The following is an 18,652-nucleotide window of genomic DNA, read 5'->3' as shown; positions in this document are numbered from 1 at the left end:
CGCAAATAATCGACTTAAACACACTTGTTCTACATCTGCCATACTGAGATGACAGTGGCACGCCGAAGCACTTAGTTAGTTTTAATTGTGAGCCTCAAGGCCTACACCTAAGGCCCCACAAATGCACCTTTCAAAACTAACTATGTTCTCCTCTTGTCAGCCTCTCAACAAGCAGGAGCCCGACAAACAACCAAAGTGCCAACTCCTCGAGGAGCTGTGTGCTCGCGCCAGGGATCCTCCCCAGCGAAATTCCTGTCCGAACAGAAAGAATGTATATAATTAGGGCTATATTACTAATAGTATGTTGTTTTAGGTTTTATTTTAATCATTTGTTTTAAGTAGTCGTTTGGCTTCTAAACCCAAACCTTGCAAGGAAGTGAGATGGGAGATTTGGGCCTTACCATTGAGTTGGTTCTGTGCTCAACTCGAATGGTTGTCTTGACTAATCAGATTCAGATTAGGGCCTTATATCCATTGATGTCCCTTCAATATTTAAGGCTTCTCATAAACATACAAACAAATATCTTACCCCATAAGGCCTATATAATTTATCAAAGCACAAAACCCTGTAAGCACTGCACCTGTCAAACATGTAGTGCACTTGTAAAATATTGTTCCAGCCTCATGAATAATAGTATAATACAACACGCCAAAGAAAAAAAGTGATAAAAATCAAGGAAACCCAGATGGGAAGCCAAAAAGCTTGAAAACAAATTGATGTGGGGGGGTAACAAACTGAAACTGCTGCAAATATTGAGGTCAATGCAGTTTATGCTTTTGTTTCCTATTCCATTCCGTTCGTGCTCGTATTATCTCCACCTTATCGGCCTGCATCCGAAGAAGGTGTGTGTATTCTAAGTCTGGTCTACGATTGATGGAGTTGTTCTTGAAGTTGGAGTCATCAGCCAAACTTGATGTTGTACTTGTTAGGGACTCTAGCAAATTTGATTGCCTACATTCACGTCTATACTCCAATGTCATGCTTGTGAGATCATAATCTCCTAACACATTGATGGGCACACTCTGCTCATGAAAACCCAAATTAAGTGTGTGTTAGTAACACTCATTATGTATGTAACAATGTAGCTAAGGTAAAGATGCAAAATGTTCTGTTGCCGGACTTTCTATCAAGACTCCATACTAGGAATCTGAACCATTGATCAAGTGGATTCTTGTCTGAATATGTGACCTAGATTCACAATCTGACAACATAAGCATTTGTTTGGCTAGGCAAGTTTCGCATGAGAACATCATCCACTAGCTTGTGTTATTTAACTTATTTTTCGGTGCTTTCAAGATTTGTGCATTAGTCTAGTGAAATACCTCTAAAATCCATCCAATGTACTTCACATTGTTAACATGCTGGTTGGCATCCATGTCGCTCCATCTTGGCTGGATTAATTGCAGGCAAAGAATGAGTTAATTAATATAAAAAAAACTATTATATTAACCAATTATTGTATGAAATGAAACGTAAACTCAAAAGTTTGTTGACCTAATATTTCTACTTACTGCTAAACCTGACGTGATCCTCTCTGCAGTATCGTCGTTGAGCTTGTCGATTTTCTCGCTGTCATTTTTCTCTGTAGCAATTGCAAATCTGTTTAGGTAGAATGGTAACACCTCTTGCCTCACTTGGTCAGGTATCTTGGACAGCCTTCTTGTCTCTCTGTTCATGATCACCCAGGTGCTGCATGAGGATAATGTACGAAATCAGGTGATTAGAAGATATTTAAACTTGGAATAAAACGCTAATATAATTGGTTCAATTACAGTAAGTAAAAGATTACAGACCTTGTAGCTCTGGTAATGATTTCTTGTGTTTGGTAGTCTCGGATAATCCAATCTCTTCGCATTCCGTTTTTGCCTGCTGCATCCACCCAAGTATCGATTTCGACCACATCTCCCCTGTCACATAGCATTTTTTGCACATGGCCTGTGTGAGAGGTTTGAACTTGTACACATAAAGTTCAGTTAAGCTTAAAGTTGTATTCATATTTCTACAATACAGGCATATGAGTAACGTAGAGGAACCACTTTTTTTTTAGTCCATTTTATCATTATTAGTCACATACCAGGAGCTATATCTATGTACTTGAATGTGGATCCGTGTGACGACCCAAATGAGCTTCCGGATGCTCATCTCACGGGTAGCCCCAAATCCATTTCCGGCAAGGCCGGAACTTGTCACATGATTTAGAGCTGTCTCCTGCCCCCATAAACCATATATATAAAGGTTACTAAGTGCAATGAAAGTACATATAAATCCAAATAATTCATGATTAATATCTCCTAATTAAGGACAAAATTTCATTATTTGAATAATAGGTAAACTTTTTGTTCCTTTAAATCAAAAGCTTAAAAATAAAAAATAAAAAATAAAAAAGCACCTGAAGGAGATTCATTAGGGTTTCCATGGTGGCAGTTTTGTCAGGTCCAATCTCATAAGACCTAATAACAAAGGTCTGCCTATAAACAAACCTCTCCTCCACAAACTTTCCATGCAAAGAGGAATGAGGAGGTGAACCGCCGTCACCATTAATCAGCTCTATACTATTCTTGTTTCCAAATAATTTAGCCTCTCCCACATGAACACCATTGACCTTCCCATTGATTGTCTCCACGCTTCTAGGAGTTCCACCGGCACCGGCCCTCACCACAAAGTTTCCATTTTTTCTCTTGATCATTGCTACATGCCTTGAAGGATAACACCCTAATTTCGTCCCCGTCTCATTCTTCTTCCCCACCTTGAACACGTCCCCAGGGAGGCGTAGTGTGGCGATATTATTAGTTCTTGCTGCCATTGATGCCATAATAATCTCTAAGCGCTCATTTGGGTTATCAGATATTTTGGAAACAAATAAACCCAACAAAGTTCAAGTTTGATAAAGGAGGGTGGCGAAGCTTTTAGCACTTGTTGTCTTGTGGAAGATCAAAGAAAAAATTGCCAAATATTAGTATTAGGTGCAACGACTAATTGGAAGGAATAGGAGATCTAGTTATACAATTTAGAACAAAGAATGAAGCTAAAAGGGGAACATTTTGTGCTTGAAAGTTTTAGGTCAACCACTTCTATGGGTGGGGGAGAAATGGGGAGGTTTGCACCAGTGGCTTGCACGCTAATGTTTTGAATGGTGTTTTTGTGCATGTTTACAAGGGAGTTATTAATAATATATTAATTGGACAATAGTAATTTTGGATTAATAACTCTACCACCAATCATGTTGTTTAATTTGGTCTTGCTATCATGATATGCTAGAAAAAAGGTATGCCTCTAAATAATAAGCCTTTTAAATCGTTGTGTTGGTAATCTGTCTTCCAATTTTAGGCATGAAGAGTATCTGACTTTTATGGAGATGCTTTCGGTCAAGTAATAAAATTTTCACGTCAATAAAGCTCAATTGCAATAGTGACACAAGTTGGGCATCAAAACCCCAAATAAGAGTTAACCCACATTATTGGGTAAGGTAAGGCTGCCATGGTGTAATTCGACATCATTTGTTGGTGTCATTTGAGAGAAGGCTTCACTAAGCTTGTTGATTGTTGGACCTCCATATGGGAATAAATGAAAGCCTTCATGTTCACGTTTCTCATTTATGTATCAAGTTCAAATTAAGCATCCTCAAGGAGAAGCGATGGGTTCGCAGGAGAATACTTTGTTGTCCTTTAGTCAGCTCCCAAGTTGTTGGTTTGACATTTTTTTTTTTTAGTGTCAAACGATAAATATGTTAGATTAGATGTTAGATTAAGAAATTGACGGGGTTCGAATTCACACCATAGTGCAAAAACAACACTCTTCTCCACTATTGTGGTAGAGGGTCACTTGTGTTGGTTTGATGTTTCAATCAAGTTTTTCCAACACCTCAAGATGGTTGAAGATAATGCCATGATGTTGAATAATGTCTAAAGATCATATGAGTTCGACCCATAAATGTAGCAAATTAGAGCTTTTGGTATTAGACCTAAAATACATGGTGCTGAGTTTTTAGAAGAGTTGTGTTGTTATCCGCATGTTTTTTTTACTTTCTTCATATCTTTTTTAATTTTCATACGTCATATCGAATAAATTAAAAATGATCAAATAACAAAAATTAATATAAAATATACGAATAACAATACTTTTTAAGAAATTTTTTGTTTTAAAGTCAGAGTATGTTTTTCTATTTGAAATATATATTTCCCGATCCAATGTAAAAGGGGGATAACACATTAACACTGGTATCGAACCAATTTCTCGATTGACGACCGACATCGGGACACAATAATGATCATCGATGGACCTTGGCTTCTCTATAATTCTAAGATAAATATAATCATGACCCCACCTTGGATTGATCCGTCTCAAGTCTCAACCGGCCCTGAAAAAAAAGGGGGAAAATATGTCCTTTTTAACACTTGATTAGATTCGGATCCTCATCCTCCGGCACGTGTGACCGACTCGATTAAACTACGGAAAACCCACAAAACACCACCACGTGGCTTGTGTCTGGGGCAAAGAACAAGGCCATTTGTCATTTGATGTAATGGCAGAGCCCCGCGGCCTCCAGCCACGCACGCACCTGACTAACCTGACCGCACTGGACTGGGCGGCGGGAAAGAGATCTCGTTCGGATTTTTCTCTTCAAACCCTAAGAAACAAATGATTCGAGTTTTTCAAATTTAATCTACCAATTAGAAATAGATAAATTAATAAAAAATTTTAAAAATTATAATAATTTTTAATTGTTAAATCAAATCTGAAAAGTTTAAATTTAATCTACTTCGACACGCTTACGGCAGGACCCGATACTTGCTCTTATCTTGCCACGTGTCCCCTTCCTTCCATCGTATATAAATGCAGAACCAGTTGTCTTCGTTTCAACTAACTCTGGATTTCTGAACTGAATAAACCGTTTTTCTCACTGACTCGTTTTACTGCAACCAATCCAGTCAAACCCCTCTTTTGTTTTTAGCTTCAGTTTTCAACTTCTTGGTGTTTTTGTTGGAACCCACAAAGAAAAAATGGGAAAAGCTTGGACCTTTCTTACCCAACTTCACACACTTGCTGGGTAAAACTTCATAATTTCTTGCTTGTGTTAATTTGTGTTTCTTCTTTTGGCACGAGCAGTTATGTGACCCGCTATTTTCTTGACAACTTCTGCAGGCCAGCGTTGACGTTGCTTTACCCTTTGTAAGTAGCTCATCTCTCTCTCTCTCTCTCTTGAAGTTTATTTCTTTTGATTAATTTGATGAACCCCAATAAGGGGACGAAGAAGAAGTTGTTCTTAAGTTTTGGTTTTTGTTATAACGTGCATGTATGTGTGTGTGTGTGTGTGTGTGTGTGTGTGTGTATGATTTGTAGATATGCATCAGTGATAGCAATAGAGAGCACATCCAAACTAGATGATGAGCAGTGGCTTGCTTATTGGGTTATTTACTCTTTCCTCACTCTTATGGAGATGGTGCTCCGACCAGCTCTTGAGTGGTAAGAACAAATCAAGAAAGTTTAACTCAAGATTAGATACCACATATTAAGTTTGTTGGGGATGGAATTTTTGTAGGTTACCAATCTGGTATGATGTGAAGCTTGTGTTTGTGGCATGGATGGTGCTGCCACAGTTCAAGGGGGCAGCTTTCTTGTATGAGAGATATGTGAGAGATCAAGTCAGAAAGTATGGAGGGTTGAAAGACCATCCCAAATCCGGCAAGACATCCCCCACTGGCAAAGCAAAGAAGAAGTTTATGCAGTTCCTGACCCCCAAGAATGTGAGTGCTAAATTCCAAGCTTCATAATATTTCATTCGTTGATTCTCGTTTGATTTATTCAATTTAAAAGCCCATAAAAAGATATGGAGTGAGAAAGTTGAATTTTTATTTTAATTCCCAACTGTGCCTTTTTTTTCTTCTTCTTTTACCTTTTGAGATTGATGTTTACTATTATTTATGCTAATTAATCCTTGATTTGGTTGATGGCTAGGGGGAGCAGGAGGCTTATTGAGAAAGGCAGAGAAAGCAATCTAATTTCCCTAGTTGACTGGTGTGGATGGGTGCATTGAGTGGAACTTCTTCAACCTTTGCTTTCTCTTTTACTCGACTTTTTAACCCTACCCATGTTCAACTTCTGAAGTTGATGACTTTGATGCTCTTGTGTTCCTTCTTCATCTGTAATTACTGATCATTAATTAGTGTGCAATATATGATTAGTTTATGACTTTGATGAAATGGGACTCACCTATTAAGCATGTCACGTGCCCTTTCATTTAAACAGGATTAACTTGGATATAATTTTTATTGTAAAAATTTAGAAAATGAATGATACATAAACAAAAATATTAAGAAAACCAACAGCCTCAACCCAACCCAACCTCATGAAGAACAGAATTTGAAGAAGTTTAGTTGCAGTTCAGCGGCTGGCGAGAAGGTGAACGTGTGATATTTCTACACATTGCATGTTCATCATTTTCACGTGTTGCATCCACTGTTCTGCAACTAAGCTTTTCAAATTCCGTTCTTCACATAAACCAGTTTTACCCCGCGTAGCCCCGCCTAGCTCCGCTTAATTCCGCCTAGATTCGACCGACCAGAGAGGCCCCTCTTTGCGCCTATGTATCTTCGGCCTTGCCCAGGCAATTTCCGACTTTGCCACTATCACCAATCATCCCCCAACCCCAACAACGGCGACAAACACCCACCTCACCACCACCTTTCATGGATTCTTCTCTGTGGCTTAGCCTCATGGCTTTCTTGTCTTTGACATTCTTTGGAATCTGTCGCATAATTCATAAAGAAAAATACATCCAAAAATTTATGCATCCAGATCATTTAATACATTTGAATCGCACCAATCAAGGCACAACAATTTCAGTGGTAGATGTGAGAGGGGGAGGAGAGAGAGAGTGCGCCTGAAGAGAATGGTTGGCCGGCGGCGAGGATATGAGGTGGTAGTCGCCGACAAATTGAGGCCAACAGGGTTGGTGTTATTAAGTTGAGTGACTGTTGGAATTAATTAATTATTTATTTATTTATTTTCATTTTTTATGTTTAGTTTATTTTTTAATTTAACTCTGGTTAAGTAAGAGGCCACGTGACAGGCTGTAAGTGTACTATGAGGAGATCAAATATTCTGCATCCAAAATAGGTGAGGTTTTTTTATGATCTCAATCATTGTTTGACATATATTAAGTTTATGCCAATAAAGTTAAGAAAAGTTAAGTTTATAAATACGTATGAGTTAATAATTTGGACCACAGAGAGGCCACACCTATTTTAAATGCACAAAGTTTAATCTCGTGTATGAGTAACATATACAGGAGATAGAATACGGGTAGCAAAAATGCACCCAACACATAAAATCTTTCGGTTCTTTAGGCGCCAAGAAGTAAGAAATCCCCATATTCAAGTGTTTTTTAAGTTAGAAAGCGTTAGCATCAACTTTAAGACACCAAGTTGGGCTATTAAAAAAAACTAATGCATGTACTTAATACTCTTTTATTACATATCATGTTGTTTGATAAATAATAGAATAATATTTGACTACTTGAATGATGAGTAAGAGTTTCTACTCAAATCCGTTTATTGCCATTTATAGAACTTTATGTTTATGATCAGAACTGTTCATATTATAAATCACTCTACAAAGACCGTCTTTGCAAAAATCAACTATAAAAAATGTTGTTTAGTTATCAAATTGTACAAAAACAGATTAATGAAATCGGTAAAGTATAACGAACCGTCTATGTATTTACTACAATAGATTGATTAAATGAAACCATATTTTCAATTCATTTTTTGTAGAGATATCTTTACAGAGTTATTCATAATATGAACGATTCTGATCATAAGTACAAAGTTTTGTGATTTGAACACGAAGAACTTTAAGTAAAAGTTCTACTCATCTTTGAGTATCCAAGCATTGTTTTAAATAATATTCAGAAATGGAAGCAAAGTGGAAGGGAAAAAAGAGATCTTCAAAGGGTTTCATATCATATATCCACCAATGTAAAATGAGATATGTGCTCAATTAGCTACCTATACATTTCATATAAAATGAAACAAGATCTTCCACATACACATCTAATAAGCAGCGTGCCTCTTTCATTACCTAACAGAGTTATTTTCAATGAATAAATTCACTTTCAAACAAAAACTATTAGATTTAAATAACGTTTCTACATCCTTCCGCTAAGATTCTTGAATTTCACTGACTATATATAATTATTTATCTAAATATCTCAGGCCTGTAGTCATTAAAAATATAAGATACAGCAAAACTTGCGGCATGGCATATGTTCTCCGCTGATGGGTTTCCTTTTTGGTTCCACTCAACAATGTCCCATCTAGTTGAGGATTTATGAGAGGTAAAGCCAACAAAGCGTTTAATCCAAGTTATCCAGCAACCAGGAAAAGAAGGAAATGATACAATTATTCATATGCTTTTTACGTGGAGCTGATCTCAAAGGCCTTAAAGGTTAAACATGCAGACTCATTGCACAGAAAAAAAAACCTTAATTAAACAAGCTTTATAGCTCTTACTATTCTTCTCGTGCCGTCGAGGTTTATTAAAAAGTAAAAACCCGTTAATCTAGCTGCTATTGATGTCATGTTGAATTGCATGAATTTGATCTCTCTGACTGACTGTATCTGATGACAGAATAAGATTTCTTCAGTCGCAGGTTTTTCTGTATTGAGAGCATATAAATCCTCTGATAAATTGGTTAACCTAAAAGAATAGTTGTAAGATTTTGTTACTTTTTAGTTTTTATTAAAAATTTGCAAGCAGGGGGAAAAGCAAAGTTAGCTTAGCCTGAAAAACAAAGGAAACCAATAAACACCAATCAACCCCCACATAACTTTTTAACAAGGTTTTTTAGCCAAAATGGTCCCTGAGATTTATATAACACATCACTTTGGTCCTTGAGATTGAAAATCAATAGAAATGGTCAGATTGTCCACCATCCATTATTTTGGTCATTCCGTCATAAACTCCATCAAGTGTCCCGGAGCTCTTGGCTGAAAGTTTGGGCAATTTTCAAAGCTTCGTAACTCAATCGTTTCTTAACCAAATTCGACCCATAATATATCAAAATGAAGATAGGAAAGTGTAGAACAAGATTATATGTATTTGGAAGCCTAACAGTTTTCGGAGATGGCCGTAAAATAGTCTGACAGGTGACTGGTCCGTGGGAAAACTGAAAAACTCGCTGGAAACTAAGTAAATTTTAAACGTTCATAACTTCTTCAATACTCAACAAACTCGAGTGATTCAAAAAAAAAAATTATACTTCTTGACGAGGCAAAGAGAATGATACCTTTCTTGATGGCTAAATCGCTGTGGTTTAGCCTGAAAACAGCTCGAAAGTGGCTGACTTGGTCTCAAGTTAGCCACTTTTGAGCTGTTTTCCGGCCAAACCACTACGAATTAGCCATCAAGAAAGGTACCATTCTCTTTTTTTCGTTGTGAAGTATGATTTTTGTTTTTGAATCACTCGATTTCGTTGAGTATTGAAGAAGTTATGAACGTTTAAAGTTCACCCAGTTTCCGGCGAGTTTTCTAATTTTCTTGCAGACCAGTCACTTTTCAGGCTATTTTTCGACCATCTCCGGAAACCATTGGCCTTCCAATTATGTATAATCTTGTTCTATACTTTCCTATCTTCATTTTGATATATTATGGGTCAAATTTTGTTAAGAAACGATTGAGTTACGAAGCTTTGAAAATTGCCCAAACTTCAGGCCAAGAGCTCTGGAACACTTTAACTGAGTTTTTAACGAAATGACCAAAATAATGGATGGTGGACAATCTTAGGGATCAAAGTGATTTTTTATGCAAATTTCAGGGATCATTTTGGGGAAAAAGCCTTTTAACAATGGGATTGAGATTTTCTCTGGATTTTACACTGTAGAATCCACGGATCAGGTAATTTGAAATGTTCAAGAGAAAGAGATATATATATATATATATATATATATATATGGGCGCTGAAGAGAAAGATTACGTGTTAGGTGGGCTAGTAGGATGTGCTAATAAAATTTAAATTGAATATTCCAGATTACTTAGTTAAAGGATCTCAATCCTTTGAGATCCTTTATATTTTACCATATAAAGTAAGAGTACGATGAATCTAAATTACCAAATTAACCCCATCTCACCGTTATATAAACCAGTGTTTGCAAATATATTATGGTCAGGCAGATGAAAGACCTCCCTCAATTTTTCTGAGATTGGCTTTTGAGCTAGCTCTTCCTCATTAGAATTACCTATTACTCCACCCTTGTTTTTGGTAGAATATATAACCTCCAAATGGATCCAATCAAGTTATTGAAGTTCCAAGCAACCCACAAATACAAGAAACACCATCATCATCCTTTGAGCAATTTCTTCCTTTATTTTTTGACAGCAATAACTTGCAGTTTATTTTGTTTTTGCTCTCTGTGGCTTCCCCCTGTATATTCTTCCACGAAGGTTTTTGTCTTCGTTTCCATCCCGAAAATCAGTTCAGTGTTCTTGAGCTCCAAGTTTGTGTTCATTCTAGGGAATCTCATTGTCGTTGCCCTTGTGGGACAATCCAAAATCTTTTCCACACGGACTTGTCCATCAAATATAGGTGACCAATATGAAAGTATGAAGAGGGTCCAAAGCCACCACAGCTCTTCAGCCCACCAAGAAAGGGAAGACAATACCTTGAACACTCTTTTGGTTGGAGAAAGGGTAGTGCAAAAGCGGACTTGTGGTCCTTGTGGAGATTTATTAGAAGCTGTGGAAGAGAAAGCATTGGTTGGAGGAAGTGAGGAAGTAGTGAAGGTGAAAGAGGATATAGATGAAGATGATGAGCTCAATTTACCTGACGAAGATCAGAAATTAAACCAAAGAGCTGATGATTTCATTGCAAGGGTTAATGAGAGGAGGAGGTTTGAACTGCTTTTTTATTGATGGTCTTTAGTAGCAAAGAATAGTTGTAGGTTTATAGCAAAGTAAATGTTGGTTATGCCAGTTGGTTGGACAATGTGCGAACTGTTGTGACAACTATTAAAATATGGTATGTTAAAAATGCCGTTCTTTTGAGGCCAAAAGACTCTTGCCTCTTTTTTTTTTTAATGGTATCCATCCATCTATCTTTCCCTCATCAAGGTTTTTATGTGGGAAAAGACTTGATCGACCTTGTAGTTTTAATTGCATTGCAAACATTATACTTGTTTTATGCAAGATTTAACCTTGATATATCGCACTCATTGATACGAGTTTTATGCAAGATGTCACATTTGCAAAGATTCATTCGATCTCTATACAAGATACAACCGTTGATTTTCTGGACCACTCAGTAATACGTACAATAGAAGAAAATTGCAAATATTTGCCTAGTTTCCTTTGTTCATAGACTTCTCGAGAACAAGTCGAGCGGACCACCTTTCTCGTCTTAAACATTATATTTGTTTGCTGCCATATCAGTTAAGGGGTGTCGAGATAAACTCAAGTTGTTTTCTAGGGTGCCTTGAGCAATAATAACATGACAAGGGGTTTGAATGCGATTAAAATCACTCAGATCGACCTTATTAACCACATTGATGTCCTCATCATTCAAAACAGCATCTGAGGATCTCATCAAAGTGATATCCTAGTCATTCAAAATAAAATCTCTGGTATGATTTTCTGGTCCTCGACTTTCCCTGCTACGACGAACACTGGACCGAACTGTAATAAAATGGAGGTTTTCAACACCAAAACGATAGGGCAGGCATAGGCATCAATGTAATACACATGACAATACATAATTGACTTAATATCCAGTTCAACTACCGGTCAGCACTTACCGTTAAAACGCGAGCATAAACGGGCTCGTTTGACATCTCTAACTTGAAACGTCCCGCCTAGTCATTTCTGAAACACCACAGAAGAGGCAAGATAATGGAATTGCATTGAATCTTAGAACATTAGCATTTGAAGAAATGATAAGATCCTAATTGATACAAAGTTGTTCTGTTCCTCAACCCTAATTTGCCAACCTCAACAGCAAGAATTAGAAATCACTTAAAGATACAAAGGAAACATCCTGCTCTAATCTACTCTACTCTACATTTAATAATACAAAAAGCATTTCAAGATTTTATTGAGGGATGACCCATCCATCTAGGTACGCCGGAGTCAAATGTTCTTTGCAAGACATTAATCCGTTCTTGGACGAGAAAATCTTCTACATCTTCAATTTGAGCGTGTTCCTTCTTCATGATCTGCTCCAGATCTTCGAAGTAATTCAGTTTGAAGTGCAACTTTTTCATCTACATAAACATTCAGGACAAAAAAGGGGAAAGGAATAGGTTTATAAGCAGCAAGAATTGCAGCAAATGGGGAGAAAAACTACGATAAATACAGAGATAAAGTCAAGGAAGCCAAACTAGAAGAAAACAAAACTACAATATACCTGTGTCCCAATTATGGTTGCCATCAGATATTCAATCTCTCTATCCTCCTGATCAGCCAATAATTTTGAGTGAGCAGCAGCTGCTCCAAGAGCTGTTCCAATGGCAGCTCGAAGTTGCAAACTTGGAGGTATGTCATCTTTTCTGAAGAGTGCATCCTGACTCTCTGAGAAGTATAAAAACGCAAATTCAAATAGAGATGGTTAGGACTGAAGACAACAATCACGAAATACTAACACTAGTTAAGCAAAATATGTAATACTATTGACAGTATAAACTTCTCCCTTAGTCATTATTCCAAATTGATTGTAGTAAACTGTAAAAATCATGTCGTATAATTGGCTTTACTGCAAGTACCTGATTCGGTTGGCTTTTCCTGCATTTCCGAATCCCCATCTTGGTCTCTGAAATTGATAAGAACCAGGAAATTTCAGAACTGCAATACCAAACATAATACAACAACAAGAAGAACTATATCTGGAGCATTAGTTGGAAAAGCATATTCCAGTAGATGGATAACCTCTCTGTCTCACAATTTTTAGCAGGAGACCACAAGCCATTAGTAAGAGAATCGTCATCAGCATCAAATATCTCCCTTGAACATGAGGTTTCCTCACAAAGCACATTTACGGCAGCATCAGCTGCAGCAGCTGTAATTTGTGGACCAACCATCGTTGATATGGCAGCTACCTAATGAAACAACATTAATATTTCGTAATAGAATAAAACGCCATAATTAGCGTATGATAACGATAATATGAAACTGTTATAAAAAAAGGTCAAAGAAGTAAAATAATGAAATCAATCTCCACATTTCTCTTTCCTCATTGATGCGTGCATGTATAATTGTATATACATGTTTCCAGCCAAGATATGCCGAAGCATTAGCAACTTAACCAGATCCCTCATAACCATTTTAGTCTAAACTTTATTTATTACGCTGGGAAGTTAGCTACCTGTTTAATCAGTGAACTACTAGCATCCGAAAGAGAAGCAATGCGCTGTCTTTTCAAAGGGGGGCCTTCATTTAAAGTGTCTCCGTTCTGCTTGCTGTCATCCGTCTGCTCATGCAACTGACCGTTGGTTATGATAGTCTCTTGATCCTCAGACGAAGATAACTGAACTTGCTTTGAACAGTCCAAATTAGCACTAAAGTCACTAGAATTGCCTTTTCTGTAGGCAGAACCCAACACAAGCTCCCCAAAAGGCAGATCAATGAGCTTAGCAATACAATCAAATTTGGTCTTGGTCTGAACATTTTGAGCAACAAGGTCCCAATCATCCCCATGCTTGAAAACAGATTCTAAAAGTAATAGGGTTTCTGATTCAGTCCACTCAGCTCCATAAGTACCACTCTTCTCAACTGCCTCATTTAACGTGAAGTCATCCCTCAATCTGTTTTCCCCATAGTTTCCATTTTCAAAACACTTTGCACAAATTAGAAAATCACCCTGCCAATATAGTAATTCAAACAGATACAGAAATTATTAAGTTTCAGAACAGAAAACTAGGGGCAAATTTATTACAGATAAATTGAACGAAAAATACCTTGCTATACTTGTAATATCCAGAATCGCAATGCCCACCACAGTTTCCACAAACCAACGCCTCCTTCTTCACATCACCAAAAACATTAGAATATGATGCCAATGGAGGAAACCCAATTCTCCTCACACCTCCACCACCCCCAACCTTCCCAACTTTAGCTTGACCTGAAACTGGCAAAATGGGTTTAATGGAATTCGGCATTTCAGCCACTCGGACCCCATTGGGGACTCCATCCTCAACCTTCACCTTACACCTCTCCTCACCCCCGGCCACAAAACCCCCTCCGCCACCCGAATTCACACAGAAATTAATCAACCCCCACTTCTCCAAGAAATTAAACACCTTATGAAGCAAACTAACATCACCCACAAGCGACTTCCTAACCTCAGTGAATGTGAGCTTCCTAGAAGGATCCTCTCTATACTTATTAATGATAAAATCCCTGTATTCCTTGTACGTTTTCGGAGTCCTAGATATCGAGCTCCCATCAAAATACTCTTTCAATGCAATTCTCTCATTTTCATGAATCTCATCCCACAAAAACCAGCCTGACAACAAACAAATCAAACAAAAGCTCAGACTTTTTCTCAGTCACATACATTAAACAACAATTTCATCAAATTTAAACAGACCCAGGTGCCCAAACGCGGAGATTGTTCCAACGGGAGGAGCAATTAGCAATTAGGGTTTTGAATTGGGAATAATGCTGGGGTTTTTGAAAAGAGGAAAAAGGGGGGCCCGGGGGGGGGGGGGTGGGGAAGCGGTGGGTGACTTACTAGAGTGGCGTGGGATGGAGTAGAGGTCGAGCTCTGGTTCGTCGGGTCGGAGCGGATTAGAAGCCGGGTCGTGTGGAGCGAGTTCCATTACTTCGGACCGAGTCGTCGTTGAGTTGGGTCCGAATGATTTCTCTCTCTTTCTCTCTCTCTCTCTCTCTCTCTCTCTCTCTGAATCTCAATAGTCTGTGCTTCGGTCAATGGCGTGGTCAGAGATTCGCGAGGCCTTGGGGTCACGGACCAATCAGATTCTGGCTCGCGGTATATCCTGCGGCTGTGGGCGTAAGTTGTGTTATGTACGGATTATACGTGATCACGACCTTGAGAGTCCACGTGACATCACGTGACGGATAAAACATATTAATACAAATTTAATTTATGTTTAAAGACGAAATTGTGGCAATTCCCTTTAATTTTAACTTAGTTAAAGGAATAGTCTCTCAACTACAAATCTGTGATTCATTAGTTTCTTAATTTATCAAAATATACAGCTAGGTCATTTCTTCAACTTCGTTATAACTTTCATCAAAATAAGTACTGGTTTAGTACTGAAGTACTTTTATAAAAATGGGTATAAAAAAAAGCTAAGCTCAAAAAAGTGTTCGGTAAACATTTAAAAACAGCTTATTTTCACAGTTTTTGGTGAAAAAAAAATGAAAACATAAAGCAGCAAAAATAAGTTTTTTTCTCACAACACAGCAGAAACAATTTTTTTTTCAAAACACAACACCAAACCAACCCTGAGTCACGTCATATGAAACTGAATCAAGAGTAAATATGGAAACCAAGTTAGAAAATTGTAACAATAGTCTCTCAACTTCCATCCAATTAGATAAGTGGTCCCTTTCTTTAATAGTCCCTCAACTTTAACTCAATTGTAGCAATACTTTTGTCAACATGACTCATTTTGACAGAAGTTCTAATAAGGTTAACAAAAAGAACCATGATTACATGTTTTCATGAGTTAATGGACCAATGACTACGAATTTTTAGTTGAATGACCATTACACTAATTTTGAATTAAAGTTGAGAAATTATTGCTACAATTTTTCCTAAATTGTACAGCGGGTTCTTTCTCACCCGTCGCATAACACCAACTCTGTATGCTAAAGTATTAAGTCCAATAACCATTGGTCAAGGATTCAAAGGCAGACAAACAATAGATACTACAAGGTCACACTCTAACCAGAGTGATACAAAGTTGAAGTTGATTTGTAAGTGATAATAGGGGGCGAACAGACTAGTTTCGAAAGAACAAAAGACAACCAAATGACGAGCACCCTCCACGCTGGAAGATACTCTTAGTTCAGCCTCTGTGCGGCTTCCTTTGCTAAGAGCTTCTCCTTCGCCTTGGTCTTGGCCTGTGATTTGGCACCCATGATACCGCCTCCCCACTTCTTTCTCAACTCCTCGTACTTATCGTTGAAGTTGGCCTAGATCACATAACAGTAACAGTCATGAGAGGTAAACAAGTATATCCACATTGTGACGAATAAATTTGTTAAACAAAGTAAAAAATAAAAAATCAATCTTTTAGCATACCTTGATAGCCTCCAGAATTTTGCTGAACTCAAGCTTATCCTCATTCTTAACGGTGGTCAAACAAAGTGCAGCAGCAGTTTTCTTGTGGAGAAGCTGTCAGCAAAGAAGTAGACACATCAATATCTTCCGCAAGACATACAATCATGTTTTTGATGAAAAATAACAGACATAACTACAGATCTATACCGCTCCAAGACGGGATTTCCCCTTCACAATGCAGTATGGGATCTCCATCTTCCTGCACAAGGCAGGAAGCCATACAACCAACTCGATAGGGTCCACATCATGAGCAATAACAACAAGCTGGGCCTTGTTCTGCGAGGAAGACAACCAAGAACAGGAAACCATCTCATTAGTTATCATAACTTATGACATATGCCAATGTTCATTCATTGAAACCTAGAAGGAACAGATTAAAATGATGTATTACCAACCTGCTCGATCAGGTAGGTGACATGGTTAAGTCCATATTTCAGAACAATAGGCTTCTTTGCCTCAACAGTTTTTCCTTCAGATTCCTCTTGAGCTCTTTTCAGAAGACGTTCCCTCTTTGCAGCTTTGTCCTCGGGCCTGTACTTCAGAAGCAACTTGAAGAGACTTGTAGCTGCAAGCAGTGTTACAACTATTAGAATTGTCTGTGGTGTAAGAGTTTACCCACAAAAAGATATGGTTTGAAAACAGTAGTAAAAATCATTTAATACTTGAGACCTCCTCTACAATACCACCTTCTAAGTTTCTTATTATCAGAGCATACAAAGAAGACGAATGGAATAGTTATAGCGGAAGCACTAAAATCAGTAATCGTAGAGCTACATATCAAAGACTCAACCATCAATACTAATGTGTACTATAGCAATCAGATACGAAGCAGGATGTTCACCAAGAATCGTGATAAGGGGCATACAGGTAGAAAACCGGGAGTGTTGGAAAGCATTTTTCAGTCCCAGAGGTGTAAGCAGTAGGAAGTGAAGGTATGTTCATCGACCCAACAATACATTTTATAGAAATGTTAAGAATTTACATTTCTACTTACTTGATCAAACCAATCAACTAAAAACAATCCTAGACTATTACATTACTCAAGCAACAAGCAATCATAATGGTTGGGTCCTACCGAGGTTCTTGTCCAGAGTCTTGGTGAACTGGTTAAGTGCTGGTGGGACCTTCAAACGTTGCTTAAGGATCCTCTTCTTCCTCTGGATACGAACAACCTTGGGCCACTTAACAAATCGGTGCAGATCTCTCTTAGGAGGCAAAGCCCCACCAATACCAAACTGTTTGGTATGCTTCTCAAATAGTGGGTTCACAACCTTCTCCTAAAGACAGAAATTGGAGAAATATTCAGTAACACACAAGTTACATCCAAATTTTTATAAGTTACAACTTCATAAACAAATGAAAGACTCAAGCGTGATAGAACATACAGTTTTCTTCTTGGCAAGTGCTGCAGGTTTCACACCTCTCTTTGGGGCCTGCAAGACAAGAGAATATAAGTGAATTAAAACAAATGATACCAAACAAAAAGTAGCAATGATTCTGATCATGTCACCAAAGTTAAATGGTGTGAAAACAAATCACATTTCGCAAATGAAACAACCCAAGTGCCATCCAAAACGTGCGTTCTGTGAAAGATTGAAGTCATTACATTTACGGATGTTTGTAACAAAAAAATGGCAACAGAAAGCTGCGCAAACAAACATTCGAATTCTATTTAATTGGATGAACAAATGAATTAAAATTCATAATTCAAAAATCTTCGAACACAGTGAGCACCTAGCAGCCTGCCACATCGTGATTAAATACACATTTCCGGGGGTCTCCCACATCGTAATTAATCCTGGTATTCCGCCTTTCGGAAAACAAATTTTCAGCAACTGGTTTCCAACATAGCCCTTAAGAAATTATTATTTCAACTACTAATCTCTTTTTTCACTGAGACACCTCACTAATCTCACTATTACGTACACACAGAGACATACTTTCATCCAATATAAACATCAAAAGAGATTAGCTTAATCATACAAATTAAAACGAACAAACACTATATTTTAAATTAATTGAATCAATTTTCAAGCCCACAGATTATCTGATAATCTACATTTCACACCAACGAATGAAAAATCAGCAAATACAGGCCTCAGGCATGCATACATACATACATACAATTGAAAAATAGCCGATTAGAGCACACGATTCGAGAAGAAGGAGATGAAATTAGGGTTTGGAGTATACCATTTTCGGGTTGGTGAGATCTTCAGTGGCCTTCTGGGGTTTACGGCGAATGAAACCCTAAAACTAAGCGGAAGCTCTCGGGGTGGCGCTGAGTGTGAACTACATATAAGTGGCCCAATTGCGGAACTTGGGTTTTTTTCCGATTAGTATTGGATCGGGTCGGA

At 37.8% G+C, this 18,652-nt stretch overlaps 4 protein-coding genes across 6 annotated transcripts; 1 reads left to right on the top strand and 3 right to left on the bottom strand.

Moving 5' to 3' along the window:
• Nucleotides 1-569: 569 nt before the first annotated feature.
• On the bottom strand, nucleotides 570-2,984 carry LOC103936166 (palmitoyl-acyl carrier protein thioesterase, chloroplastic-like). The gene is made up of 6 exons (XM_009346010.3): nucleotides 2,391-2,984; nucleotides 2,076-2,209; nucleotides 1,795-1,908; nucleotides 1,513-1,690; nucleotides 1,324-1,392; nucleotides 570-1,023 (listed from the first exon to the last, which is right to left on the bottom strand). Exons 1-6 carry the CDS (start codon nucleotides 2,811-2,813, stop codon nucleotides 760-762), a joined length of 1,182 nt encoding a protein of 393 aa, XP_009344285.2. The 5' UTR covers nucleotides 2,814-2,984; the 3' UTR covers nucleotides 570-759.
• Nucleotides 2,985-4,851: 1,867 nt separating this feature from the next.
• LOC103936167 (HVA22-like protein e) lies at nucleotides 4,852-6,201 on the top strand. Of its 2 annotated transcripts, none has more exons than XM_009346012.3 (5): nucleotides 4,852-5,048; nucleotides 5,144-5,170; nucleotides 5,342-5,464; nucleotides 5,541-5,745; nucleotides 5,966-6,201. In XM_009346012.3, exons 1-5 carry the CDS (start codon nucleotides 5,002-5,004, stop codon nucleotides 5,975-5,977), a joined length of 414 nt encoding a protein of 137 aa, XP_009344287.1. In that variant the 5' UTR covers nucleotides 4,852-5,001; the 3' UTR covers nucleotides 5,978-6,201. The 2 variants fall into 2 exon arrangements, with proteins under 2 accessions (XP_009344287.1, XP_009344286.1); XM_009346011.3 differs by having other exon boundaries at nucleotides 4,855-5,048; nucleotides 5,957-6,201.
• Nucleotides 6,202-11,887: 5,686 nt separating this feature from the next.
• On the bottom strand, nucleotides 11,888-14,903 carry LOC103936168 (SWI/SNF complex subunit SWI3A). 2 transcript variants are annotated; one of them, XM_009346013.3, is made up of 7 exons: nucleotides 14,718-14,900; nucleotides 13,942-14,489; nucleotides 13,350-13,844; nucleotides 12,914-13,083; nucleotides 12,751-12,797; nucleotides 12,396-12,559; nucleotides 11,888-12,252 (listed from the first exon to the last, which is right to left on the bottom strand). In XM_009346013.3, the coding sequence occupies exons 1-7, from the start codon at nucleotides 14,803-14,805 to the stop codon at nucleotides 12,073-12,075; spliced, it is 1,692 nt and encodes a 563-aa protein (XP_009344288.2). In that variant the 5' UTR covers nucleotides 14,806-14,900; the 3' UTR covers nucleotides 11,888-12,072. The 2 variants fall into 2 exon arrangements, with proteins under 2 accessions (XP_009344288.2, XP_048444986.1); XM_048589029.1 differs by lacking the exon at nucleotides 11,888-12,252 and having other exon boundaries at nucleotides 12,465-12,559; nucleotides 12,927-13,083; nucleotides 14,718-14,903.
• A 913-nt stretch (nucleotides 14,904-15,816) lies between these two features.
• On the bottom strand, nucleotides 15,817-18,631 carry LOC103936169 (60S ribosomal protein L7a-2-like). Its single transcript, XM_009346014.3, has 7 exons — nucleotides 18,489-18,631; nucleotides 17,681-17,728; nucleotides 17,371-17,572; nucleotides 16,691-16,860; nucleotides 16,443-16,571; nucleotides 16,257-16,349; nucleotides 15,817-16,147 (listed from the first exon to the last, which is right to left on the bottom strand). The coding sequence occupies exons 1-7, from the start codon at nucleotides 18,489-18,491 to the stop codon at nucleotides 16,016-16,018; spliced, it is 777 nt and encodes a 258-aa protein (XP_009344289.2). The 5' UTR covers nucleotides 18,492-18,631; the 3' UTR covers nucleotides 15,817-16,015.
• Between the last annotated feature and the right edge of the window lie 21 nt (nucleotides 18,632-18,652).

The sequence above is a fragment of a genome, unplaced genomic scaffold, assembly GCF_019419815.1.
Source record: "Pyrus x bretschneideri cultivar Hongxiangsu unplaced genomic scaffold, Pyrus_bretschneideri_v1 Contig3, whole genome shotgun sequence".
In the NCBI taxonomy this organism is placed as follows: Eukaryota; Viridiplantae; Streptophyta; class Magnoliopsida; order Rosales; family Rosaceae; genus Pyrus; species Pyrus x bretschneideri.
This window is presented reverse-complemented; position numbering and strand designations above follow the sequence as displayed.

Coding starts and splice junctions, on each gene's coding strand:
- LOC103936168 (XM_009346013.3), bottom strand. CDS start 14,805: ATGGAACTCGCTCCACACGACCCGGCTTCTAATCCGCTCCGACCCGAC. Junction 13,845..13,941: donor GATATTACAAGTATAGCAAG/GTATTTTTCGTT, acceptor CTATATTGGCAG/GGTGATTTTCTAATTTGTGC. Junction 12,560..12,750: donor GGAAAAGCCAACCGAATCAG/GTACTTGCAGTA, acceptor TATACTTCTCAG/AGAGTCAGGATGCACTCTTC.
- LOC103936166 (XM_009346010.3), bottom strand. CDS start 2,813: ATGGCATCAATGGCAGCAAGAACTAATAATATCGCCACACTACGCCTC. Junction 1,691..1,794: donor ATCATTACCAGAGCTACAAG/GTCTGTAATCTT, acceptor ATCCTCATGCAG/CACCTGGGTGATCATGAACA. Junction 1,393..1,512: donor GGATCACGTCAGGTTTAGCA/GTAAGTAGAAAT, acceptor CAATTAATCCAG/CCAAGATGGAGCGACATGGA.
- LOC103936169 (XM_009346014.3), bottom strand. Junction 16,350..16,442: donor GGAAATCCCGTCTTGGAGCG/GTATAGATCTGT, acceptor CTTTGCTGACAG/CTTCTCCACAAGAAAACTGC. Junction 16,148..16,256: donor AAATTCTGGAGGCTATCAAG/GTATGCTAAAAG, acceptor TATGTGATCTAG/GCCAACTTCAACGATAAGTA.
- LOC103936167 (XM_009346011.3), top strand. CDS start 5,002: ATGGGAAAAGCTTGGACCTTTCTTACCCAACTTCACACACTTGCTGG. Junction 5,171..5,341: donor TTGACGTTGCTTTACCCTTT/GTAAGTAGCTCA, acceptor TATGATTTGTAG/ATATGCATCAGTGATAGCAA. Junction 5,746..5,956: donor AGTTCCTGACCCCCAAGAAT/GTGAGTGCTAAA, acceptor GTTGATGGCTAG/GGGGAGCAGGAGGCTTATTG.